This window comes from Hemicordylus capensis, chromosome 3 (genome assembly GCF_027244095.1).
Source record: "Hemicordylus capensis ecotype Gifberg chromosome 3, rHemCap1.1.pri, whole genome shotgun sequence".
Classification (NCBI taxonomy): domain Eukaryota; kingdom Metazoa; phylum Chordata; class Lepidosauria; order Squamata; family Cordylidae; genus Hemicordylus; species Hemicordylus capensis.
In genome coordinates this window covers 343,565,678-343,593,194 of record NC_069659.1, presented here as the reverse complement: position 1 = coordinate 343,593,194, position 27,517 = coordinate 343,565,678, and the positions used below count along the sequence as shown (strand labels likewise).

At 45.2% G+C, this 27,517-nt stretch overlaps 1 protein-coding gene across 5 annotated transcripts in view; it reads right to left on the bottom strand.

The window, feature by feature from the left end:
* Positions 1 to 27,517, bottom strand: part of USP13 (ubiquitin specific peptidase 13) — a 134,691-nt gene that overhangs the window by 86,320 nt on the left and 20,854 nt on the right. For 3 of the 5 annotated variants that reach the window (XM_053312282.1, XM_053312283.1, XM_053312284.1), the window contains exon 3: positions 17,990 to 18,050. The exons of 1 other annotated variant lie outside the window; for it this stretch is intronic. In XM_053312282.1, coding sequence (XP_053168257.1) covers positions 17,990 to 18,050 — 61 coding nt within the window. Of the gene's footprint in view, positions 1 to 16,171; positions 16,320 to 17,989; positions 18,051 to 27,517 lie in introns of those variants that run through there. One more of the 5 variants, XM_053312285.1, reaches the window with a different exon arrangement.

Here is a 27,517-nt window from a genome sequence, read left to right as displayed (position 1 = left end):
AACAGTAGGTCCAGCACATTTGGGAAGGGCTGGGACCTGCTCTTGAAGAGCGTCAGTATCGTATCTGGCTTGTCGTGGCCAGTCTGGAGCAATCAGTATGCAATCTGTCTATTGGTGAATGATCCTGCTGAGAACACGCAGAATCAAGGGCAGAAGTGGAAACATGTAGTAAAGGGTCTCATCCCACAGAACCAGGAAGGCATCCACCATAGAATCAGTTCCTACAACTGCCCATGAACAAAACCACTCACACCATGCATTTTCTGCAGTTGCAAACAAGTCAACTTGCGTATGTCCCCACGTGCGAACGATGGGAAGTAGGTAGGGCATGGGTATACTCAATTCGTGAGCATCAGAGCACGTGACTGAGGGCGTCAGCTTCCACACTGTCAACACCCTTGATGTGGATGGCGACTTGGTGAATGTCATGTGCCAATCCCATAGCGACAGGTTGCACAGGAGGTGGGAGACCGTACCTCCTTGAATGTTCACGTACATAATGGCTGTTGTGTTGTCCATGACGGGTTGGACTATTTTGCCCTTCAGAAGTGACCTTCAGGCCGAGGAAACATTGATGTGGAGTTGCTTCTGATTAAGGGTCCATGTACCATTCACCTTGAAGGCCTCACAATGAGCCACCGCATCCCTCACTGAACGAGTCCAAAGTCACAATAACCTGTGGGAAACAGGGCTGGAAGGGAATCCCTGAGACCAGATTGTCCCTGAGGAACCACAACAGGAGAGGATTCCGGACAGCCTGGGGCAAGCACATATTTGCAGGGAGGAGCCGTGCCAGAGATCGAAATGTCTCAAGAACCAGAGTTGTAGAGGTCTCATGAGCAATTTCTCATGGGTGATGGTGCAGGTACAAGAGGCCATGGAGCCCAGTAGGATCTGTACTTGGTGTGCTGTCGTCGTAGAGAACTACATGGCAAGGTGTACATGGTACAGCAACTTGAGTTTAGCCAGAGGCCTGGAAAATTTCTTAAAATCATGCCTCTCAGAGGTTTTGTATTGAGGGCAACACTTCCCATATGAAGTGGTAGGAGTGTAGGAGGGTTTGGGCCTAGACTGATAGCCTGGTTGGGTCGTCAGAACTGCAAATAACTTTGCAGTCAATTTAGACTTTTAACGTTTTTCTAAGGTGTCATCAGACTCGGCACTGAACAGACCATCACCCTCAAATGAGAGGTCCTCTATCTTGTCCCTAGTTTTGTACTGCAAAGTAGAGGAGCGCAGCCACGCATGACGCAATGCCACCGCACCAGCCATGTTCTTTGACTCACAGTCCATCAGGTGGCGGGCTGTACTAATCTGCTGCCTGGTAATATCAGCAGACATTTCCTATAATTCTTCGGTTTTAGTCGGCATGTCCTCAGGTCGTGACTCAGCGAGTTCGTCCCACAGGGAGTGTTGGTAACATGGCATAGAGGCAGTGTAATTAGCAATGTGCATGTGTGGGACCACTATTTACTCTAAGTCCTTTAGCACTGCACAGCCAACAACAAGGCAGCCCCAGGAAACGCACACAGACACCAGCTGGTTTTATCTAATCAATAGTTCATGTTTATTATAGCCAGTTAAGCAGCAAGCTAGCTTCTAATTCATACACACACATACTCACCTAGCCCCACTCCAAAGATGATCAGTCTTTGAAAGGGGTGTTGGAAGAAGCGTAGAGGCCTCACTTGGGATGGTGGTGCTTCTCAGGGGTCTTCTGGTTTCTTGCCTGGGTTATAAAGGGAAGTTTTCACTCCGGTTGATACATCTGCAGTCCACTTTCATCTCTGTGATTACAAGACGTACTCATCCTGTCTTTCCCAGTTCTTTCTCCTTTACAATGTCTCCGGCAGTCCTCCCTGGTTTCATCGATTCTTCAGGCCCTTGGCATCTTTCCAAACATTGTCTGTGTTAGAGAGGGAGTGGGGCTAGGGGCACGCTTGATGTTGCTCACTCATGCGTTTCTCCATACATACCGTTTGTAAGCACTACCTAGGCATCTTAATTTGTCAAGATCACATGGCTCACTGGGTTACAGAAGTGAGCTAGTACAAATTGATATATTGTTTCTTATCTCTAGATTATTAAGAGCTCGCGGTTCAGCCAGTTATTCCAATATTAAACATTAATATATATTGTTTCTTGTTTCTGCATTTTATAACTTGCAAGTTAGCCAAGTACATTATACATCACTACAATCACAAAGCTAGCATAATTCTACACATGGCCAGGGTACTTGTGGAATAAAGTTGCCTCCTCATGGAGTCCAGTTTGCAGCCCTCTTTGTCAACCAGGGCTGCATGCTGCCTGCTAGAATGGGAAGAGGAAGCATAATTCACCAAGCATAATTCACCACCAGGGAATTGGGCTGGGGATGCTTGAAAAGATATTGGCAGCCCTCCTCCTGTACCTTGTACATATTTTCAAGGCGCCTTGAAGTGGGGGCCATAGTGGAGGGCTTCTTCCATGCCTGCTTGGAAGCATGCAACAATTCTGGCAACATGGATAGAGCAGTAGGTTGAGAAGGTTTTGTCTTCTGCAGGAATTTAGACAGAGTCCTCGATATTCTCAGTGACTTGTGTAAGACTGAGACCTAAGGCCTTGGCCATATCAGGATCAGCATATGGTAGTTTTTGTGTTCCTCCTTGGGTGAATCTGAGGACTTTTTAAGCACATCAACATCCGGGGATGGTTCAGATGGGACTTCAGTAGTTTGAGAGTCTGAGTCAGGTGCTGGGTCTTCAGGTCCTGGTGGAAGAGCTCCAAAGCAGGGCATACCCTTTGGGGTGCCATCTGGGGGCATTCAAGCAGCAAAACCAGCTGTGCTGGAGGGGGTAATGGTGCCACTGGAGGTAGCGGACATGATGGCATGGTCGGTGTGGTGGCGAAACAGAGTCAGTATAGGTCATCACTGTAGCATGAGTCATAAGGGTTGAGTCCAAAGAGGAAGTTAAAGTGTGTGTCACGGTCCGTGGATGATGGAGATTGGCGGATGCAGGAAAACACCTTTGTCCCTCAAGTGTTCTGAACAGTGCACCACACATAAAGGCTGTCCGTAACGATCAGTATGTACGTATCCCTCGAAAAGTGGTCTAGGAGTAGAGGGGTATGGTTTGTAAGATATTCCTCAAAAGTCACAGTCACCTCCGCCTTGAGGGTGCCATTGCACAGAGGGACGACTATAGGAGCATGCACTCCAAGGCTTTTCCATCTTCTTAATCAGGTTGCGCCTCTCCTCCTCCATCAGACGTCCATGCGTGAGTGGGGAAAGAGATGTAGGGACCTCAGTGACCTCATTGGTGTCATCCAAGGTGATGATACTGGAACTAGGGGGAGAGAATGGGTAAACCCCCCTGTGTAAGGGCCGCATTGGCCTTAGAAGGGAGCGCCAAAATGTTGCATGGAGGGAACTCTGTTGTCACCTTCAGTGAGCAGGTAGTTGTCAGGGAATCAAGCATCAGAATGCCTTCCTGATGTTGGTTCTGTATTGGTACAATCTTGAGCTTCAGGCTCATAAACTTTGGTGCTGGCAGCACCACGTTTCCCGACACCAACTTATTCAATATCGGTACTTTTGCGGACTGTGTCGACATCGAAGGAGACTTTGGAGGCTTTGATTTTGAATGCTTCCCCAACATGGATGGCTTTGATGTCACCGAATTGTCCAATATCAGGGGTCTGGACATCGAGTCTGACTTCAACTTTTGGGGAGCAGACGACAAGGTAGTGGAGGAGATAGAGTGTCGCTTTGTGTCCGACTTAACCTTTCCCAACTTGGCCCCTTTCAAAGGCGGGGAAGAGGGCTTCGGAGCATTAGCCTTATCCTTTGGTATCGACTTCAGGATCGAAGGCTGAGGGCTCGGTGTTGCCTGACCCGGTGTTGACGCCGACTTCACATTGGAATCCCTAGAGGATTTTAAAGAGGGTGTCGTGACTCTCGGCATCGAGGGCTCAGTAGACTTCGCAATCGAAATAGCCAAAGGGGTCAGCATTGAAGCTGGAGGTTTTAGTACCAAATTGTAGAGTGTCTATTAACCTTAAAATTCTGATTTTACGAGTTAGTTAGGAAAATTATAAGCAAATCTTGCAATTTTCGGTTGTGTGTGTCTCACCAAGACAGAGGAAACCTAAAGAGTGGTGGTCTAAAGAGGGGAAAGCAGTGTTACATTTTCCACATCTCTTGAACATATTTTTCTTTTTGTCTGTTATCAAAAATAGTCCAGCACACCAGAAAAGACAGTAAAACAATCTAAGACAGACAGTAAAATGTTAGGAACATAGGAAACTGCCATATACTGAGTCAGACCATTGGTCTATCTAGCTCAGTATTGTCTTCACAGACTGGCAGCGGCTTCTCCAAGGTTGCAGGCAGGAATCTCTCTCAGCCCTATCGTGGAGAAGCCAGGGAGGGAACCTGAAACCTTCTGCTCTTCCCAGAGAGGCTTCATCCCCTGAGGGGAATATCTTGCAGTGCTCACACATCAAGTCTCCCATTCAGATGCAACCAGGGCAGACCCTGCTTAGCTATGGGGACAAGTCATGCTTGCTACCACAAGACCAGCTCTCCTCTCCGAGTTCTCTTCTCTCACAAAACCGGAGGGCTTAGGTGGTAAACCCCAGCAGAAGCAGAAGAACCTTCCGAGGCGTCCGTACTGGTCGGCAGTTGGAAAGAAACTGAAGAGAGCACCACTCCGGCCGCCTGTTTTGATGGATGCATGTGTGCCATGGGTGGAGCCAGGAGCACCATGCAAAGTTTGTAGAATCTTCCTGAATAGTCTCCTGCATGCGTATCCCAGTTGTGTGAATACACTGGGATCACGTCAAGGATGTGAGCTAGATGAACCAATGGTTTGACTTGGTAGAAAGCAGCTTCCTATGTGTTCAAGAAAGAGAAATACTCCCTCACAACAAAATCCCAAAAAGCTTCTGCACTCAGGTCTCCAGGTTCTGACTTCTGTCACACCCCTTATTCCAGGGGGTCTCAAACGTTGGTCCCCACACGTTGCTGAACTTGTGGCTGGGGACAAAGGCCACTGTGGCCAAGGAACATGAGAGTTGCAGTTGGCAGGGGCGTATCTAGGGTAGGGCAGGCAGGTCATGTGCCCCAGGCGCCACTTGAAGGGGGGCGCCATTTTTTTAAATTTTAAAAATGGCCGCTGAAAACAAAATGGCCACCACACATGCTCAAATGGCCTCTGTGAGGCCCTAGGCCATACCAGGCCTCACAGAGACCATTTGAGCATGCGTGGTGGCCATTTTGTTTTCAGCGGCCATTTAAATATTATTATTATTTTTAAAAATGGCCACCGCACATGCTCAAATGATGCCTGTGAGGCCCTAGAGGCCAGAGGGGGGAGGGGGAACCTTTGGAGACCCCCCTACGGCATTTAGGAAGCCTCCCGAAGGGGCTACAGTTAAAAATATATTTTTTTAATTTAATATAATATAAGTCACTGTACAAATATTCAATTTGGCACTATGTACAGAGAATCAGCATTCCCTGTTCAGCATCTTTTGGTCTGGCTACATCCACTGCTAAATAGATTTTGAAATATTAAAAGATTAACGAGCTTGACTTGTATTTTTTAAGCTGATATTATAGTAAAGTTATCTGAAACATGGGCATCTGATATTTGGACAGGGGGCGCAATTTCAGTGCTTGTCCTAGGCACTATTTTCGCTAGATATGCCTCTGGCAGTCGGGCATCTGGGACTCAGGTCTGAGAACCCCTGCCTGATTCACTCCCATTCTAAGGGCATATCCAAAGAGTATCACTGGTGTAGAACTTTCAGACTTCATCTCAGTCACACACTTGGCAGGTGGACAAAGTCAAGCCACCCTCTCTCAGCCTCAGCAACTGACAGACAGACATTCTTGGCCAACCCTTCCTCCTATGTGCCACACTCCGTAGTCTCAATACAACTCTTTATTTTATTAAAGGTATAGGTAAAATAAAGTGTGCCATCAAGTCAATTTTGATTCCTGGCGACCACAGAGCCCTGTGGTTGTCTCTGGTAGAATACAGGAAGGATTTACCATTGCCATCTCCCACGCAGTATGAGATGATGCCTTTCAGCACCTTTCTATATCGCTGCTGCCCAATATAGATGTTTCCCACAGTCTGGGAAACATACCAGTGGGGATTTGAACCGGCAACCTTCTGCTTGTTAGTCAAGCATTCCCCCCCTGAAAGTTTTATCCCACTTTTCCACTCAGAGTGCCCAAAGCGGCTTAGAATTAGAACAACAATGAATAAGAACTTCAATAAGAAAACAACAGGATGTTCTGTTGCTCTCCTGGAGCCTGATCAGTTTCCCTCACCATGGCAGTAATTGAGGACCATATACTAGATGGCAAAATGTATGTCTTTGCCCTTTGGTCTCCCAGCAGCTTCAAGGGGGGACATAAAGCATGCCTGCTGTTTATCCCCCAGCCTCAATAGCAACTTGGGTTGAGACATATATCACTGCATTTATATCCCACCTTTCTTCCATCATGGAACTCCAGGTGGCATACATGGGGCTTCTAAAGAGACACCCATCCAGGTACTGACCAGAACTAGACCCATTAAGCTTCAGCAAGGAGACTGCTTCATGTGACCTCAGGCCCTGCCTTGGGTCCCTGTGAGGAAGGCTAGGCGGAGAGGCCATCAATTGGCCCAAAGTCACCCAGTGCATTTAATGGATTATTAGTGATTAGAATCTGGATTTCCCCAATCTAAATCACTCTAACCACTACATTATACTGGCTTATGTATTGTTACATGGTGACAATATCAATGTTAATAATTGTGCTCATTAGCCACTTAAAACCTAAAAAAAAGCAATATCCAAAATACAATAAACAAAATGATGAAATTTGCTGGCTGTTTTAAGAGCAAAAGCAATGGAAAAATCAGTTTACTCACATCCCAAAACCACAATCTAAGTAAAAGCAGCAGAAGCGGGGGGCGTGGCAGGACCCCTTCAGATAAAAAGAGAGAGAGAGACAGCAGCCTATGTACACCAGCATGCCAGAAAGATCTCCGTAAAAGATGGTCTTCATTTGCTGGCAAACCTGCCAAGAGGTGACCAAGTGATCTCCATTGGAAGGGAATTCCCTAAGATGGAAAAGGAATTAGAGAAGGTCCTGGCCTACCTCACATGGTTGTTGTAAGTATTACTGAGATTACGCACACTTTGAACACCCAGAAGAGCTCTATAAACACTAACTGCTATTATTATTATTCCTTAAGCAATCAAGCATTTGAAAAGCTGTCTACTTGAATAGCCAGAATCTTGGAAGAGAAAAAAATCTGATTGTAGCTCCAAAGTCACACTGGTGAATCAATCAAACTTACAAAAATGATCATGAATAATATATGCATTCAGGGACCATTATCTGCCTATCTGCAAAAACAAGCTGGCAGGGCCATGTAGACTTTATGACGAGTCTTCACAGAATCTGCTGTTTTGCTAACTATGGAAGGGGTCATTTCAGAGAGCTGGGGCTCTGAAGCAATATTTTAAGGAGACACATCACGGAAGCTCCACAGTACACAACCATGGGGGTGCCTTACCGTTTGCAAATTCAAAGGAAGCTGGGCGGGGGGATATTATATAGGGACATTTGATTATGCATCATTTCCACAGCATGATAATTTACAGTTCATTCACCTTCACAGCAACCCCTGTGAATTGAGAGAGAACACCATATTCCCAGCTCACAGACAGGGGAATGAGACTAAATATGGACTTTGCCAAGTCACTCTCAATGAATCCATGGCCTAGTTAAGATAAGAAACCAAGGTTTCCCTAATCTAAGGGTCTACTCATACAACCACTTGATTTTTTTTGTAAAAAAAAATACAAAACCCTGAACCTGCTGTCTCCCAACAGTTTCAGCACAAAGTAGTTCACAATCTATTAAACACATAAAACCCAAAACACACTACAAAAACCAAAAATGACATAGCAGTTATAGTACTGCATAGAACAGCATCATATAGAGTAGACACGAAAAATAGCTCTAATAGTGACACTCACACTAGCTCAAGTGCCTTACAGAAGAGCCAGATGTTAATTAAACATCAAGGGGTGAGTAGTAGGGTATAGGCCAGTGAATGGAAGAGAATCAAGCAGTGGGGGCTACCAAAGAAAAAGGCCCTGCTCCTGGTGGCCCACTTAGTATCAGATGGTAATGGCACCTGGAGCAAGATCTTATCCCACACACACCCACACCCACACAAATGTACGTAAAGGCAGTCTTTAAGTTATCCAGGTTTCAAACTGTTAGGTAAGAACCACCCTCTTGAATTGAATCTAGGGGTGTGCATAGAACTGGTTCCGTGCACACCCGGGAGGTGAGTGGGGGGTCCTTTAAGGCGTGGGGAGGGTGCTCTTACCTCTGGCACTGCTGTAAGAACTGCTGGCACAGGGCAGCTCTATTCCCTCTTGCTGCCCTGGTCTGCATAATACCGGAAGTGGCGGGCGCACAGGGGTTCCAAACCTGTTTGGCGTTCTAGGAATAGAATGCCAAACAGGTTCGTGCACATTCCTAACTGAATCTAGAAACATAAGAAAGGCCCTGCTGGATCAGGCCCAAGGCCTATCTAGTATAGCATCCTGTTTCACACTGTGGCCCACCAGATGCCTCTGAGAAGCCCACAGGCAAGAGCGGAGGGCATGCCCTCTCTCTTGCTCCCCTGCAACTGGTATTGAGAGGCATCTTGCCTTTGAGGCTAGGGGTGGCCTATAGCCACCAGACTATTAGTCACTGATAGACCTATCCTCCATGAATTTATCTAAGCCCCTTTTGAAGCCATCTAAGCTAGTGGCCATCTCCACATCCCATGGCAGAGAATTCCATAGATTAATTATGTGCTGTGTGAAAAAATACTTCCTTTTGTTGGTCCTATTTCCTGCCCTTCAGTTTAATGGGAAGACCCCTGGTTCTAGTGGTGTTAGAGACAGAGAAAATATTGTCTCTGCCCACTCTCTCTACTCCATGCATAATTTTATACACAAACAGGTTACAAACAGGTAAGAGGGAGAGAGAGTAGGGGGAGGGAGGGGAGAACGAGCATGCCTTTTTCTTCAAAACTATGGTCTTAGCCATATACAAATTTAAAAAGAAAATGCATGTGATCAATCAACTAAGATATGGCAGCAGGCTTAAAAACAATACACACATTTTAAGAGAACACAGTGGTATCATTGGTACAAGCTCTAGAACAGCAGTGTGGGAAATGCGTGTATTCAAGAAGTTAAAACTTCTTCTGCATGATCCCCACCGCACGTTAAGATCATCTGAGGAGGTCCATATCCAGTTACCACCAGTTCATCTGGTGGCAACTCAGAGGCGGGCTTTCTCTGTAGCTGCTCCTGGGCTATGGAATGCACTCCCGGCAGAAATCCGTAATTTGAGTTCATTACTGTCTTTCAGGAGAGCCTTTAAATTTGGCCTGGCCTTCCAGGGTTTTTAAATTGTTGTAAACTGTTTTAATTTGTTTTAAATGTTTGCCCTGGTTTTCCAGGGTTTTTAACTGCTTGAATGTTTAATTGGTTTTATTCTGTTTTTATAGTTTTAATTTTAATTGTTAACTGGTTTTAATTGTTTTTAGCCATTTTTGAGAGGGTGGTAGATAAATCAAACAAACAAACAACTCCTGCTAACTGAGCAAGGAAGCCCCTTTTAAAGTGGTGGCTCTCTTATACTTAGCAGGGGGAGAGAAACTATCCCTATTCATCCCAGCACAGCATCCCTCCAGTAGCTGTTGCTGAACTTTCCTTTTTAGATTGGTACCCTGTCCCAAAGGGGCTGACATTTTCCCGTTGTTTTTGCTATGTCAGCTTTCTTGTTGAAAGGCGACATCAGCACATACATAATTTACAATAATCATCCCTGAATCTGCTTTTTCATTTGGAGTTCAGACAATTGAAGCTTGAGCCTGAGGACCATCAGTTGTGATTTTAGAGCAGAAAGGCACTCTCCTATTGCCCTGGTATTGGTAGTTTGAAAAAGCAACTCTACCTTCTTTTCCGTTCTGTCTGTGAGATAGCTGCCAATTTGCATAAGGAGATCAATTAAGAGGGTTTCTAATACAGAAAGGATTGGAGGGAGTTTAATGTCCTTAATAGGTTTATACCTCAAAGAGCATTAAAAGCGAGAATGCAACAAATGCTCAAGCAGGATTGACAAATTGTGTTCATGGGTACCTTTTGATGCAGGATTAAGGAATGCCAAATTTAATCTCATACTGCCTTCTGTGCTAATTAATTTGTTTCCATTCTGCTTATGTTTTGGGATTCTTGCAGCTGAGTTTAGACTTTATTTTCACCTCCAAATCTCATGTTTTGCAAAGAACTCTGGGAGCTAACTCAGACCACAAAACAAACGTTTTCTAACCCCAAACTTCTATCCTGTTAGAGTGGACTAACTAGTCCCCACTTTAGCATAGTCTACACTGGAACCACTTCAGTAAGCCTTACGAAACACACACATTCACACTTTTGAATACCAGATTAAACTTAAATTTGGAATAGGAATTGAAAACCTGTCCCTTGTAAGTATGAGCAAACAACCAATCAGCTGTCATAAAATATCAGGAAGTAGCACAGCTCACTAGATGAGAACTCAGAAATTCAAGGCAGCAACTCTGCCTCTGCCACAGATTCCCCATTTAACCACAAGCAGGTCACTTAAGCTTGTTTAATTTATTCTTCTACATTAAACTTCATACATTTTATTACAAGTCTATCCTCAGAGTGTATAAGGCATGTGCTCATCAGAATTTCTACAGCTCTCCCATGCACTCAGCCAGAAACGTCTTTGTACAAGATGCATCACACTAGCCTGGAGCTCTGCCTGGATCACATCATGCTGGCTTGTCATCAGGATACATAAAACAGCAATCAAGACAGACCACTTTTCTAAGTGCCAATCTGCCAAATCTACCGACTTCAGCTTGCTTCAGCTAACGATCTGCTTGCCTTTCTACTGTCTTGCGGCAATTCCCAATTCATCCATTGCTTTTATCGGACTGGGGGCTTTCAAGGGCAAGACATGGCAGTAGCAGTCATTAGATCAGCCTGGACAGAAAGCTCTGTTGTCACTGCTTTAAGCACTTTTCTGTAAGAGGTAGTTTCAGACTCCATCAGTCACTAAGAAGGCTCCCAGAGAAGCTTGATGAAGGTGAATGAGCTGCTAGGTAACACTACTACAACTTCAAAGTGGCAACCCATTTCCTACCCCACCATTACAAAAGAACATGCCTTTCACCTAATGATTTCTGAAAGGAATTTGCTGCTCCAAGTACCTCTACCCAGTCTTCTTGAGAGAACAAGAGAAGGGCAATCTCCCTTTATTTATAATAAGAAATTTGAAATGAGAAAGTCAGGGGCAGTCCATAGCACTTTTCTGCCTGAGGCAAAGGACATGATGGTGCCCCGTCCCACCACTGATCTGTGAATGGGTGCTCAGAATTCCTAGGCCATGCTGCTGAAGCAGCAGCTGAATATGCATAAACACTCTCAAGACTATGCCATCAAGCCAGGCAGAGGTGGCAGGGGTGCTCCTAGCTTGCATGGGGGAGAAAGAGGTGTGCCCCAGTGGGGCAATAAAGGGGAAATGAACAGTGTGCCCCAGCAGGGCAAGGAATGATGGCGGCAGTGGTTGGCAGAGTGGCACCCATCGTGGCAGGGTCTAGCAGCTGCCACCCCCTACACCCCTCCCTGCACCAGCAACTAAGGCAACACCCTGCCTAAGTTTACTAAGATAAGCACTAGATGAGATGGGCTGGAAGTATTCAAACCCCCCAAAATCTGTGTGGTACAGATTAGACTATCTTTCAGATATCATTCAGTGGCAAGAGGGAAAGTGAATCTTGGGGGAGTGTTTCTCCAAAGGAGGTTGTGGGACTGAGATGGCGGAAGAAGGATGCACCCTTCCCTACTCACAGTTGGGGCAGTTGACTTCCTGCTCACTGAAGGCAGTGGAACAGTGATCTGGCACCTTGTTTCCTAAGTGGTGCTTCATGAAACGGGGTTTCCAACAGCTGATTCAGGAACATGGCCGCTCAGTACCCACTACCCAAACTTTTAATCAAAGTCAAACCACATGCCATCATTCCTTTTCTAGCTTTTTTGTTTTATAAACAGCAGCCTTGGGGGGCTCAGTCTGGATCCGAACCATAGCACAACCACTTCCCTTTTAAAAGCAGCTTCAGTAAAAAGCAGCATAGGGGTGGGGTGGGGGGCAACTGCACATGGCACAATTCCTATTCAGACATTAAGTTGTATGAGTGCACCGATATCTGTACTCCTATGGCTTTTGTGTGAAAACATACATGGCTTTTTTTGTGAATAACTACCTGTGTTTATTTAAAAAGTAAACCTGGGTATAGGCCCCTCAACTGCACAGCAGAGTTGCCAGAACCTAAGGGTATACTCGTGGGTCAAATGGGCTGTAGGCCAGAATTTGGCTTTTTTAAAGCCAAATCTGGCCACCTAGCTACACAGTACAGACAGGAAATGTACTGCTGTAGCTGTATTCAACAAAAAGTGTGAACAACTGTACACTGTACACACATACAAGTGTTGAACATAACGTGAAAATAAGGATACAGAGGGAAAGGATTAACATGTATGCTCACATCCTTATTATATATGGGCAGGCCTGGTTCAGAAATATCATCTGAACTGACCCCAATGTTTTCCAAGCTTCTGATATGTGAAGCACACTATTTCTTTCTGAATTAAAAAATGAATTAAAAACCCTTACACTAATGCACAGAGCAGTAATACAAGAAATGCAATGGATGATCACCTTGGAGGGCAAGTAAATCAACTCAGAAACATACCAGAATGATCTCCCTTCATAGTAGACTGATCAGGAGGCTTACCAGAACCCAGAGGAACCTTTATTTAAAGGAATTTGTTTATTACAGCCCACTATTAGTTCTCACAGGGAACAACTGTTTCCACATAGAACAGACAATCTGGCTTCCGCCCCGGGTATGGGACTGAGACTGCCTCGGTCGCTCTAGTGGACGACCTACGCCGGGAGCTAGACAGGGGGAGTGCGTCCCTGTTCGTTCTGCTGGACCTCTCGGAGGCTTTCGATACCATCGACCATGGTATCCTTCTGGGCCGCCTCTCGAGTATGGGAATCGGAGGTACTGCGTTGTAGTGGTTCCGGTCCTTTCTTGGGGGGAGGGTTCAGAATGTTGTGCTGGGGGACTACTGCTCGGCCCCATGGCCGTTGGCCTGTGGGGTCCCGCAGGGTTCGATCTTGTCCCCCATGCTGTTTAATATCTACATGAAACCGCTGGGAGAGGTCATCCGGGGACTTGGACTGAGTTGTCAGCAATATGCGGATGACACTCAGATCTATCTCTCCTTGTCATCTGATCCTAGGGAGGCGGTGGATGTCCTGAATCAGGGGCTGGAGGCCGTGATGGGTTGGATGTGAGCTAATAAACTGAAATTGAATCCGGACAAGACGGAGGTACTGTTGGTCAGTAGGAGAGCCAATCGGGATGAGGAGATTTTACTGGTTCTGGATGGGGTTGCGCTCCCCTTGAAGGAGCAAGTACGCAGCTTGGGGGTACTACTGGACCCGGCTCTGCTTTTGGAAGCTCGGGTGGAGGCGGTGGCCAGGGGTGCCTTTGCACGGCTACGGCTAGTGCGCCAGCTGTGTCCCTTTCTCGAAGGCAGATCTGGCCACGGTTACCCATGCCTTAGTCACGTCATGGCTGGATTACTGTAAGGCGCTCTACGTGGGACTTTTCTCCGGAGCTGCCTGGTGGGAGCATATCACACCCATCCTGAAAAAGCTGCACTGGCTGCCAGTTCGTTTCCGGGTCCAATTCAAGGTGCTGGTTTTGACCTTTAAAGCCCTTAACTGTTTGGGCCCGAGGTATCTGAGGGACCTCCAGCTCCCAAGGGTTGCTGCCCGCTTGACAAGGTCATCTGAGGGGGCTCTGCTCCAGGTGCCTACAATGAAGGAGGCTCGGCTGTCGTGCACTCGGGACAGGGCCTTCTCTGTTGCTGCCCCCAGACTTTGGAATGCTCTCCCAGGGGCCATTCGCTCCTGGGACTCCATCACAGTTTTTAGAAAGCTTCTTAAATCTTGGCTTTTTACCCAGGCTTTTACATGACTGTTTCTATTGCTGCTTCTACCCTGTTTCCCCGAAAGTAAGACCTACCCTGAAAGTAAGACCTAGCAGTAATTTCTGATGTACCGCTAATTGCCCTAGTGCATTTTTGGGGGCTAAAATTAATATAAGATACTGTCTTATTTTCGGGGAAACACGGTATGTGTTTTTACCCATTTATAGTTTTTATGCATGTATTTTATAGTTTTTAAATTAGATTTGTTTTATATTTTTAGCTTAATATTTTAATTGTCATTTTTATTGTATGTTTTTTAACTTTTGTAAACCGACTTGGGGTTGTTTTTAATGAAAGGCGGTATATAAATTCATAAATAAATAAATAAATAAATAAATAAATAAATAAATAAATAAAATTGGGTAAACTGTACATGTAACATGTTTGTTGCTGCATAATGCAGGAAGCAGCTTTAAGAAAAGCTTTATTTTCTTGACTTGGAGGTTTGCAAACAGGTTCAAGGATCCCTTCATAAGAGCAAGCTGCAACAATTTCTATTCCTGTGCCGTTATGCCTCCAGATATCCGAGTGCCCAAGACACCTCTCCCTTAGAAAAACCTGCATTAGCCTCCAATCCAGTTTATAACTGCAACATGAGCACACATGCCAAAGCGTGAGGAGCTCAAAAATTCCCCACCGCCGTTTCACACACACACACACACACGCACACGCACCCCTCTTGCTGCAAAGATAATGCTCTTCAGATTGCTTTGCTTTTGGAAACCAGCATTAGGCAACTAATGTTGATTCCAACATTAGACACAATTAGATATCAACATTAGGGAACTAACAACAGCTTGCGCTGAGTCAGAACAAGGGTCCATCTAAGCCAGCACTGTTGTCAGTAGAGGCCAGTCAGTTGCCCTTGAGAGGCTCATAAACTAAGAAAGATAGAATAACTATCCATTTGCTACCTGACCCTAACATCTAATAATCCCAAGATATACTACCACTGAATATGGAGGTTTCACTCGTCTATCAATGGCTAAAAAACCATTGATAAACATCAAGTCCATGAATACGCCCAGTCTTTTTAAAAACTATTTGGTGCCAGTTCTCAAAGTGACCAGTTTCTGACCTTTCAGAGAGCAAGTTTTAAAGCTCATACCTAATATGCCCAACTCCTCTTTAAGGCAAAATCCACTTTCAACCAGACAAGTTTCAATTACTTTCGCCTGGGTCTCTCTCTCCTCAGACTTGCTTTTTCAAAAAGCATCCTGAACATTGGATGGAAAGAAAAAAGATCAAGGGGGCAGGCAAGCAGGGCAGAGTATGATTTATCTCATCACAGAGTTTTCTCAGGGTCACATTCCATAGATCAAAGTCTCCCAGCTGGAATACTAAGCTATTGTTCAGAGTCGGCCAGGGGAAACGGCAACTCTGAATGAAAAACGGCAATTTAACCCCTCCAGTAGTGACTGCAAGGAACTCTGAACAGCGTCTCTCTTATTAGGCCTCTCTCATTTTCTCTGTGGAACAGGCAAAACCCCAAAAGAAGAAAACAACACTCCAGCCAGGACATTGTGATCCTAACATGTCACCATCTCTACACAGAAACAGTCATCACCAGGGTGGGGTGGGGAGTCAACCCTCAAGCCCTTTGGAATCACCGATTTAAATCAGACACTTGAAAAAGAAAATTAGGAGGGCTTCACAAAAAGCAATTAGGGAAGGATGAGGGGGTGAAACAGTTGAGTCAGGGGCCAGTCCGCCCACTGGACGAATAAGGAATTTGGTAGTGGTTAGCGTGCTGGACTAGGACCGGAGAGACCCAAGTTCAAATCCCCATTCAGCCATGAGACTAGCTGGGTGACTCTGGGCCAGTCACTTCTCTCTCAGCCTAACCTACTTCACAGGGTTGTTGTGAAAGAGAAACTTAAGTATGTAGTACACCACTCTGGGCTCCTTGGAGGAAGAGCGGGATATAAATGTAATAATGATAACAATAACAATAACAATAACAATAACAACAACAACAACAACAACAACAATAATAATAATAATAATAATAATAAACAACCCTGCAGGCCATGCAAAACGGAGAGCTTGCCAACCATTCCCTGACACTGCAGGTTGCCCTTGGCCATGCTGCTGCCTGCCCAGCCACAGTTCAGCTCCGGATAGCCATTTTGCTAATTCCAGGGAAGCAGTAAACTGAATTGTGGTTGCTAGGCAACCACAGGCCCACTCAACCAAAGGCTGACGCCAAGAACCAGACGAGAACAGGACCATGCCAGGCCCTGGATGGAAGGAAGCAAAGCCTGTGTGCATTCTGGGATAAAGGGAAGGTGGGAGTGTGTGGGGAGGGGGCATGAGGTACAGAGCCAAGTCCTATTCCAGGCACAAAAATCTAACATCAGGTTCCCTCCAAGATGTCACACACCAAAAGTTCTCTCACACATCATAAATCAATTGCACAACACTGAATACAGAGATGACTTCTTGGTTCGGGTGTGGTGGTGGTGGTGGTGGTGGTGGTAGCCATCTCGGTTTTGTATATCCCAATTCTTGCAGTACATACTAAAAACTACTCAGCTGCACTCCTGATTACCATCTTACCCGGTATTTACTGAAGCTGCTAGTTATGCTGTATTTTAACTGTACTCGAGACTGGCAGACAAAAAATTGGCCAATTAATTTGAGCTAATATACAGAGCCAAGCTAAGGCTCTCTAAGTGAAGTTGGACTACAATTCCTATCATCCGCAGCTGCAATGTATTGTGGCAGGGCATGATGGGGGTTGTAGTCCAACAACAGCTGGGGTTCCTTAAGTTGACCACTCTTGAACTAACATGCAGAATTCAGCTCTTCACCTTAGTTCACTTGCCTACAATACTCTGACCTCCAAAGCACCTTTATCTGAACACAGTATGGCTAGTAGTCTGGTGTCTATGGGCCACCTCCAGCCTCAGAGGCCCAATGCCTTTGAATACCAGTTAGAGGGGAGCAACAGCAAGAGAGAAGGCATGCCCTCACCTCTTGCCTGTGGGCTTCCCAGAGGCAACTGGTGCGCCACGGTGTGAAACAGTATGGTGGACTAGATAGGTCTTGGGCCTGATCCAGCTAGGCTGTTCTTATGCATACAGACCTTATGGAGGTTTTTTCCAGCCTCCCTTCCCACAGGCCCTTTAACCTTTTACATCTTAAAAGGCAGTGGAGATAGACCAGGAAAGGAGTTGGAGCCCTAAAGTATGTTTCACTTGCACAAAACACAGGCATCTATGCAATGAAGTTGTAATCTTGCACTCAGTTACATGCACACAAGTCACATTGACTTCACCTAGACTGATACATATGTGAACCGGACCAAGACTCCCAAGCAAGCATCAATAAAATTCTGGACATCACATTACAAACCATTTCATGGACACCTATTGAACTCACTTCAATTCAGCCTCACAAGAGAACAAAGGCCTTGTGGTCAAGGCAAGCAAAGGGCAACTCAAGAGTCAGGAATTTGATTTCAAACTTCCTCTCTGACCTTGGGGCTACATGCTATCTATTTCTTTGTCAAAGACCTTCAGTGGTACAAAGTAAGGTTTCAAGGTGCAATTCATTAATGCATGCAAAGCGTTATTAGAGTACAGATGGGTGTAGAGAGAAAGGAAGGACAATATTTCAAAGAATTTCTCAAGTCATTATGAGTATCCCACTGTGAGATACAAGATTATAATGGGGGGGATCTAAAAATAAATGCCATTTCCGCCCCCATCGGGTGAATAATTTATATTTAATCTGCGTAAAGAAAACTCAAATACACAAAAGCCAGTGAAACGCAAAAACACGCATGCACCTGGGTTAGTCAGAAGGACATTGTGAAAGCAGCTCTTTACAATACCTAAAAATAGCTTGGTGTTTCTCCTTTTTGGTAAAGCTCCACCAGATGCCCCTGTTACCTTCTGGAAAGAAAGAAAAGGGGAGAGAGAGAAAAGAAGAAGAAAAGTTAAAAGTCTAACTTGCGTCACTACAAGAAAAAAAAAGTCACTCTTGTGTGCTGAGTGACCCTCAAGGGGTGGGGTGGGGGGATTAACTAAAGTTATTCTAGTGTGGGTAATCAAGTATAAAAATTGCACTATTGCTAGTGGCTGGAGATAGAATTGAGTTCAGTTCCATATCACTAGGTTGTTGTAAAGGGTTATTTAAAGTACAGATAATATAGTTCAGGGGTCCCCAAGTTGTTGCTGTACTAAAATTCCCATCATCCCCAGTCACAATGGCTGAAGTCCTTGTGGCTGTGAATGATGGGAGTTGTAGTCCAACAACATCTGAAGTTCCAAGGTTGGGAACCCCTGATAAAGCTGACAGTAAGTAGAGCCAGGCACATTTTCTAGTGTACCTATATGCGAATAAGACAAGGCTGCAACAGGTAGAGTGGATTTTGGCAGCTGCAGCTTTTCTCCTTGCACAGAAGCTACATCTGCTGAAATTCTTTATTCTACCCAACTGTTAAAAGGTGCAGCATTCCTCCTCTTCTCTGCTTTTGGCCACTTTAGGTACATTGAAGGACATATCAAAAGCTGGTGAAGCATGCACCAGATCTTTGACTGAGTTATTGATGAGAGCTTCACTTTCAAGACTCATTCCAGAGAGGTCATGGGGTATATCTCATGCTACAAACATGAGGTTTGAGTGTCAACCCACCAATCCACTGATTCTTGCAAAGCATTTTCATGTTGCCTTTGTTACCACCAATGCAAACATTTTACTGCAACCCTTCCCAAAATTCCAGAGAAGTAAAGTCTAAATCTGCCACAAAATCAGTGCTGATTATCATTATGGCGTCAACTTAAAAACACACACCACTCTTACAGAAAGAAACACACACAAACACACACGTCTACAATTCTGGCAGTAAGGTGCTCCCCTGCTTATAATAACTAAGTCACTATTGCTGCACCTGCCACCATTCCATCTCTTGATGTTACACTTGTGTGACAAGTATTATGTGACAAGTATTGTCCATACAGCTATTCAAAGAAGCTGAGTTCTGTTTAACGTCACGCTTGTCCCATGTGATTAAGCAAAAGCTACTGTCCTCCTAAAGCAACAACAGAAAAAACAATCTACACATACAGTATTTGCAGTGGGGGTGGGGAGGGTGGACAACATACAAATTCAAACTAAGAGGAAATTCCCTAGACCATAACACCACACCACTGAAAAACTAAAGAGGTTTTCCTTCTGCACTCTTATGGTGCATGTAGCATCTGGTGTCTGGTCTAGATTAGAATTTGGATCTGAAAGAATATCAGCTTTTTAAAAGAGCTAGTTTCTAGCCCTCATGGTTACGCAGGCGCATCTAGAAATATGCAGATATCTCCAAAACAATCTGGTATTTATGGAACTGAGTCTCCATGTCCATATGGTAATCCGTTTCCTCTCTTGCACTTCTGCTGACCCTCACCTACACAGATCTTCCAGCTAACACAACATACCTTGCTAAAAATGTATTCAAAGTTCTGCAAAAATGTGAACAGATTCAGAAGAACTGAGGCTTTGTTTATCAAGATACTGAGGCTATCAGTAGCTACTACCCTGAAATAACAAGCCCAAATAGGACCCACACGTCTGCAGTGAACAAGTGATTCCCAGGTCACTGGATTTTGTGATGGAATACTGTTGCTAAAGATCTATTGTTGACATAAACATTTATCCCAGGAAAAGAAAGGTGACTCAGGAGCAGCTATCTACTGCCGGATCACTTTCAACTCACAAACTCCAGTTTACCCCTTGAACATGTAAACAAAAATCTTGACATATTATAGGAAAGCAGGCAGCCACGGTTACCAGAGTGTCAACCACACATTTTATGAAAGATTTGAAGAGGAGATGCAAGAGGAGCCAGTGTGGTGTAGTGGTTAGAGTGCTGGACTAGGACCGGGGAGACCCGAGTTCAAATCCCCATTCAGCCATGAGACTTGCTGGGTAACCCTGGGCCAGTCACTTCTCTCTCAGCCTAACCTACTTCACAGGGTTGTTGTGAAAGAGAAACTCAAGTATGTAGTACACCGCTCTGGGCTCCTTGGAGGAAGAGCGGGATATAAATGTAAAATAATAATAATAATATATGCAAATATGCTGGAAGCACACTCAGGCCCTCTACCAATCACAGCTCCCAGGCATTTATTACCTGCTTATTTGCATATAAGTCACTCCCCTTGAAAAGTTACAGAACAGATGTGGTCAACACACTGTGGAAATGTAGCAACACATCTTTTTGGAAAGCTGTGAAGTGGCACTCAAAGAAGACAGTTTAATAACTAATACCACAGGCTGACCAACCATGCAAATAGGCAAATGGAAAGCCGGCATGCTGATTTTGGAGAACAAGAAATACAAATAAGCAAAAGGTTATATGGCAAATTCTGATAGGGCAGGAATAAGCAGAGTTTCAAGTTACATAAATGCATCACAAGGCAGATTAGAAACCCAATGATAGTCTAGATAGCAATAGCAAAGTTGATAACCAGTGCAAGTATTTCTTAATTAATTCAGATAATGGCCTAATCTCAAAAGTCTTTGCAAATTGAGCACATACATCTATTATTCTGCACAAGTTGTTTCATGGCTCATTACCAGAGCCTGTACTTTTCTATAGTTACATCCCACAAAACCTGGATTGAGCCTATTTATAAAAATTAAGCAATTTGTACAAACCTGAAAAACCTACATAATTTTATTCATTTCAAGTTTTGGGAGGGACATAAGGATATGGAACTTTTTGGAACAGAATGCAAATAGGGATGGGGTCACAGCTCAATAGTAGAGCAGGCCTTTACAAACTTCTTTGGAGCTAGGAGCTAGACCAAAAATGTAGGAGTCAGACAATGGATGCTTAACAAAATTGCCTGACTTAGTGATGGAAGTTGTAGCGAAGAAGGTAAATGGACCTCTCTCTGTCTCTTTTAGAAGTAACATACTTAGAATAGAAACAGAGTTGCATGGGACAAATAAAGATTTTATTAACTTCTACCTCTGAATATCCTAGTCTAGGCACCACAGTTACATTTCTAGGTGCAATGACTCCCTGGTGTCTGGGATTTGTTAAGCCCTGTGGTAGAGCACCTGGGCGCTTTGCAGATTACACCCTGCAACGGTGTCACTGTCACGACAAATCTCTGAAGTGTGCTTCCACACTTCCTGTGTTGTGACACCTCAGACCCTACACTGACAGCAGGGTGACATTCAGATTTCCAATGCCTTGTTTTGAGTTTAATCGCTGCAATTTATTTATTTATTTAATACATTTCTATACCACCCAAAACGCAAATTCTCTGGGCAGTTTGCAAAACAATAAAAACAGCCAATAAAAAATTAAAACATTTCAACAAAATTAAAAGTTAAAACTATTAAAACAAAATTAAAATAGTATCTAATTAAAAGCCTGGGTGAACAAATGCATCTCGACTGCCTTTTAAAAAGGCTCTTATTTCAGCAGGAAGTGTGATCCAAAGCCTCGGGGCAGCAATGGAGAAGACCTGTCCCCGAGTAGCCACCAGACAAGCCGGTGACAACTTCAGACAAACCTCTCCAGATGATCCCGAAGGGGCCGCGGCCTCCACTCGGGAGCTAAACTACCGCCCCCGCGTCTGACGTCAGACGCAGGGGGGGCATGTCGGGGCCTCTCTCGCAGCCCCTGATTGGTCAGCGGCCCAGGTTCTTTGAACCCATTGGCCCAATGGTGGCTCCGCCCCTGCAGCTGGCGTATCAGCCTCAGCTGATAAAAGGCACCTCTGGCCACTGCCTCAGCCTGGGACACCAGGGAGAGTTTTGTGTCTAGAAGCACCCCCAGACTGCGTATCTGTTACTTCTGGGGAAGTGTCACCCCATCCAGAACAGGCAGATCAAAATCACCTCCCGAGTTCTGACTCCGCACAATAAGTGCCTCCGTCTTATCTGAAGCCTCAGCCTGTTACCTCTCATCCAGCCCATCACTGCCTCCAGGCAGGCATTTAGGGAGGTTATGCCTTCTCCTGATGACGTTGACATGGAGAAATAGATGTGGGTGTCATCAGCATACTGATAACACTCTGCATCGAATCTCCTGATGATCTCTCCCAGTGGTTTCATGTAGATGTTAAACAACATCGGAGACAATATGGAGCCCTGAGGGACACCATACCAAAGTTCAGTTTTTGAAGAACAACAGTCCCCAAGAGACACCATCTGGAATCTGCCCAAGAGGTAAGAGTGGAACCACTTCAAAGCAGTGCCTCCCACCCCCTAACCCCTCAGACTCTGCAGAAGGATACTATGGCCGATAGTAATATAGTGCTATGACGTTGTATATCCGATGTAGAGAAGTTGCTGTTTTTTCGGATTGTTAGTTTTCGCAAGACTGCTCCCCCTGCTGTTTATATTTTGAAAGCGATTTGCCTGAACGGAAGCATTTTGCTGCTGCTGAGCAGCTAAGCTGGGAAGTGCCCTGCTTTGCATGCAGAAGGTGTCAGGCTCAAACCTTGTCATCTCCAAAAAGAGGTGGGAAAGACTCCTTCCTGAAACCTTGGAGAGCCACTGCCAGTCAGTGCAGGGTCTACATAGAAACTAGATGGACCTGTAGTCTGACTCAATGAAAGGCAACTTCCTATGTTCCATACAGCTCTGTTCCATAGCCCGAGAGATAAGAGTGAAGGTTGCTGATCAAGCCCCTGCGCAAACTGGACCAACTGACCTATCGTCATTGGGAAACTTGTTGCATTGAGTCTCCTCCGTTGCCTGGGAGGGTTGAAGATTTTTCATGTTCTTGATCATTCCTGCAACTGGGTAAACAGTCCTCAAGCCAAGCCTATTGGTACATGCCATCAATACCCCTTGCACAAACTGCTGGAAAGTTTTCTATAGAAGAGGAAGATCCAATGTCAACTCTAAAGCAGCAGTGTAAATATTTATTCAGGAGACAGTTGCCCAGCTCCTGCTCTGCCTGCCTGCAATACTGCTCCGCTTCCCCCTGTCAACCAAAGTCACTTCTCCCCAATACTACCCACAGCCAAAACTGCCAGTTTTATCCCAAGAACTCGCCGAAGACTGAAAAACTAGGGCTGGTAGCCTCCATAGTGCTGCTCTGCATTTTCAACAATGCAGCACTGTAGTGGCTACGCTCAAGATTCTCAGTTTTCAACACAAATCGCTGACTAGCACTGCATTGCACTGTCCAGAGGAAACACAGCACAGTGCTAGGACAGCTGTATGTGAATATGTTCTCTCCCTCTCCCCCTTATAGCCAAAGGATGGGGTACTGCTTTTAATCAACCCAAAAAGTATTATGAATAGGAAGCAACCAGAAGAAAGGTTGGCTGCACAAGTGCAACCTGCAGCTTAGCAGCTATTACTATTACTCAGCTAAGGTAACCAAGCAAGAAGGCAAGGGACAAATTAAATTACACAGCAGTTTTGAAAGGTTCTAGGTTCCATTTAGTAAGCCACAATTCACATGATCCGCTAAACAGATTAACATGCTGCAGAGTCATCTTAGCACATTCAGAGCAAGTTCATACATACATATTTTATTAATAATAATAGTGAACTGAACATGCTCTAAACATCACTTAGCAGACTGAATGTGTGAAGGTAGAGCAAAGGTCAGGCTCATCTAGCTTGGTCACTCCAGAAGCTTCTGACTCTCTGCTTATCAACAAAATACTGCCAGCTCAGCTGGGCCTGAGAATGGAAGACCCATAATTCTGAAGGGGCAGAGCACATGTTTTGCATGCACAAGGTCTCAGATTCAGTTCCTGGCATCTCTGGTTAAAAGGGTCTCAGACAGAAGAGCTGGGAAAGACTTTGGAGAGCTGCTGGCAGTCCAAGTAGACCAGGGCTACTCAACTTCGGCCCTCCTGCAGATGTTGGCCTACAATTCCCATAACCCCTGGCTATTGGCCACTGTGGCTGGGGATTATGGGAGTTGGGGGGCCAGTACTGGACTAGATGTACCCATGGTCTGATTCCGTATAAGCAGTTTTGTATACCGGTACTCATATTGGACTAGCCACCTAATGGCACAGCAGGGAAATGACTTGACTAGCAAGCCAGAGGTTGCCAGTTCAAATCCTGGCTAGTATGTTTCCCAGACAGCAGCAATATAGCAAGGTGCTGAAAGGCATCATCTCGTGCTGCGCAGGAGGCAATGGTAAACCCCTTCTGTATTCTACCAAAGAGAACCACAGGGCTCTGTGGGCACCAGGAGTCAACACCAACTTGACAGCACACTTTACCTTTACTCATATTGGATCCCTAGCCAGGATATCCTCAGTGGCTTCCCTGCCTTTTATCTGGCTGGACCTAAATCAAAGGCAAAGAATCCAGATCCAAAGATGTATTTTATCAACCAAGTTTGCTATCAATGTCTTACCCGTAAATAATCCATATCCTAAACAAGACTGAAACTGCCTATGAAATAAACCTCTTTAAATTGCTTTTGTGTGTGTATGTTTTATTTACATGCTGAAATGTGCTGAATTGAGGGAGGAGAGCTGGACTTGTGGTAGCAAGCATGAAGTGTCCCCTTTGCTAAGAAGGACGGCTCTGGTTTTCATTTGAATGGGAGACTACATGTGAGAGCACTGTAAGAGATTCCCCTTAGGGGATGGAGCCGCTCTGGGAAGAGCAGAAGGTTCCAAGTTCCTTCCCTGGCAGCATCTCCAAGACAGGGCTGAGAGAGATTCCTGCCTGCAAGCTTGGAAAAGCTGCTGCCAGTCCGTGTAGACAGTCTTGAGCTAGAAGGACCAATAGGCTGACTCAGTATAAGACAGCTTCCTATGTTCTTCTATATTTTAACTTTTGTTGAAAGCCCCTTTGGGTTTCTTTTGAAAGAAAGATGAAGCATACATTTTAACAAATCAGTTAAATAAAAGCTCTTTTAACCTCTTCCCCGTGTCACCATTTGTCACTCTAGTATGGGCCCAGGCGCATAGGTTCAATAGAGAGGGGAAAACAAATGTCCCTGGGCCATGGGACTGCCCGGTAAGGGACTGCCAGGGCACCACCCCCATTCCATTATCCCTCCCATTCCCCCTGGTCAAAACCAGGCACTTTACCCCCATGTTGGCCTCACCCCTTCTCCCTGTGTCCACATGCCAATGCATGAGGTGTGGCCAGCACTGGACACAACTTTGCAATACTTCACCCTCTCCAGCTGGCAAAGCATACTGGCTGGAGAGGGTGAGGGGGGATGCGTGTGTGTGTCCAGTTCTAATCATATCTCATGCACTGGCGTGCTGATGCAGGAGGAAGGGCATGGCTAGCATGGGGTAGCACACCTGGGGGCCTGTCCCAGGCCCACCACCCAGCTTCCAATGCCCCTGTATGGGATCCACTGATAAAGGATGGCACACTCATGACACTCCAGCACATCTTTTTGATGTCTAATACAAAACTCCTTTTACTACATGTACGGACTGTTGCTTGATTCAGCTGGTCCACAGAGGGCTCCACAACTGTACAATGCCCAAGCATAGTCAAGGAGCAGGATCCCCCCCCCACCTCTGAGCTCACCTGACATTCATACAATGGATGTCTTCCCTAGTACCCTACTCCATATAATACTGCCTCCTTGTTCAGGGGCTAAAGCTCTTGCACATTTCACCTTGTCCACCTTCCCCACTACCTGCATAGACCTAATATCTCCTCAAACCGCATTCCCACCCAATTTTTGAGGAAACACAGAAGGGAGAATTTTTGCAGGTGTCGCGTCTCCCACCACAGAACTGCGAGAATTGCTTTCTACTAAAACATTCCAAAAGGTACAGGTGCTGTACATACAGTGCTCCAAAAGGGTCTATCATCTCATCTCGCCACCTCTGAGTCTTCATGACAACAATGATGTTTTAATGGCTGCTGGCTGGGCCAGAGTTCAGAATAATCTTCAGAATTAGTCTACATAAGTCCGGACTCACAACAAAATGTTGCACTATATCCCTGGTGTGCATGTGTTACTTGAGTCTGTGCCTGATCATGGTGACAAAACAAAAGCTAGCAAAGAAGACAGGAGTCCCTCCTCTAACTTGGGTCTTACTTCAAATTTTACTTGTTCTGTTTTCGGGGGGGGGGGTGTTAAGGGGGTGCACTGCTGTTCAGTCCTACCTCCGTTTCATCCGGCCCTAAGGCTTCAAGAGTGAATTTTAAGAATCGGGGCTCTTCAGTTTTGTGTAAATGCTACAGAGTGAGCTAAAGCATGTTTCTTCTGTTAAGTCTCACTGTGGTTATCTGAACCTGCAGGGTGTTCCCATAAAGCTAAGGAATTATGAGGAAATTCCCTCAGAACTTGCCCACCAACACCTGGGAGAGCAGTACATAACACGAAAAGATTAATTGTGACAAACCCATTTTTCTTCAGAAACAGAACAGGGGTTACCTGGCTGGAGAGGGAGCCACAGAGTGTGAGCATTTTCTTCTGTGGAGACTGTTACAGAGTTTTCCCCTCAGAAAAGTCAGAAAGGTTTCTCCCCCAGAAGGGATGGCCATCTGGGCCCTTTCCAGATTAACTCGTACCACAGTGTCACTACGGATCTGCAAAGTGTGCTTCCGGACTTCCTGTGTTGTGACATCACAGTCCCTGCGCTTTCCGATGCCTTGCTTCGGATTTTATCGTTGCAATTTAGTGCTACAATGTTGCAAGTCCATTGCAGAAAAATAGCTGTATTTTCCCGTGTTGCAGGAGTTTGGGATTCTGGGGATTGTTTTCAATACGATCCTGCCAAACCGAAGCATTTTACTGCTGTTCTAGGGTGTAATCTGGAAAGCGCCCTTGAGGGAGTATTCTTTAGGCTGAAAACTTCCCTACTCTTTTTGCTGAAGCCTTCACTCCTTGTCCCCGAGTTCCATTAGCTCTGCCCACCTGTCTGAGCTCACAAAATTCTATCCCATTGACTAACATGGGGCAGTTGTGTGGAGTGTCCACCTTAAGTTTCTTCTTCTTCAGGTTAATATTTTCAGCTCTTTCAGAAATAGACATATAAGTATTGTTACTGACAGTTACAAATTCCACTATGTCTTCTGCTCTGAGTGACAAAGGAAGGAATAGGAAGATTCCCTTAAATTGGCTTTCTTTTCTGTGCTTCCAACAGTTATAATTCACTATGTTTCTCCAAACTATTTTTATTAGGTTATGTTTTAAATGTTGAGGGCAGTGGAATCAAAAGATAGCATAGACACCTAAATAATTAAACTCTGGAAAGAAGCTTACACATTTAGAGTCCAGGAAGGTTAGATCATGTGGATTGCACCAACACGCAATGGGCTGAACATGCACAGACCCTGTTCCAAAGTTACATCCAACATGTGGACATTAAACGAGCCTGGAAGTGAGACAGACCCACTGATGGGCAGGGTGGGAACTAGCAATCCTGCTCCCCTACTACATTTAGGCTGT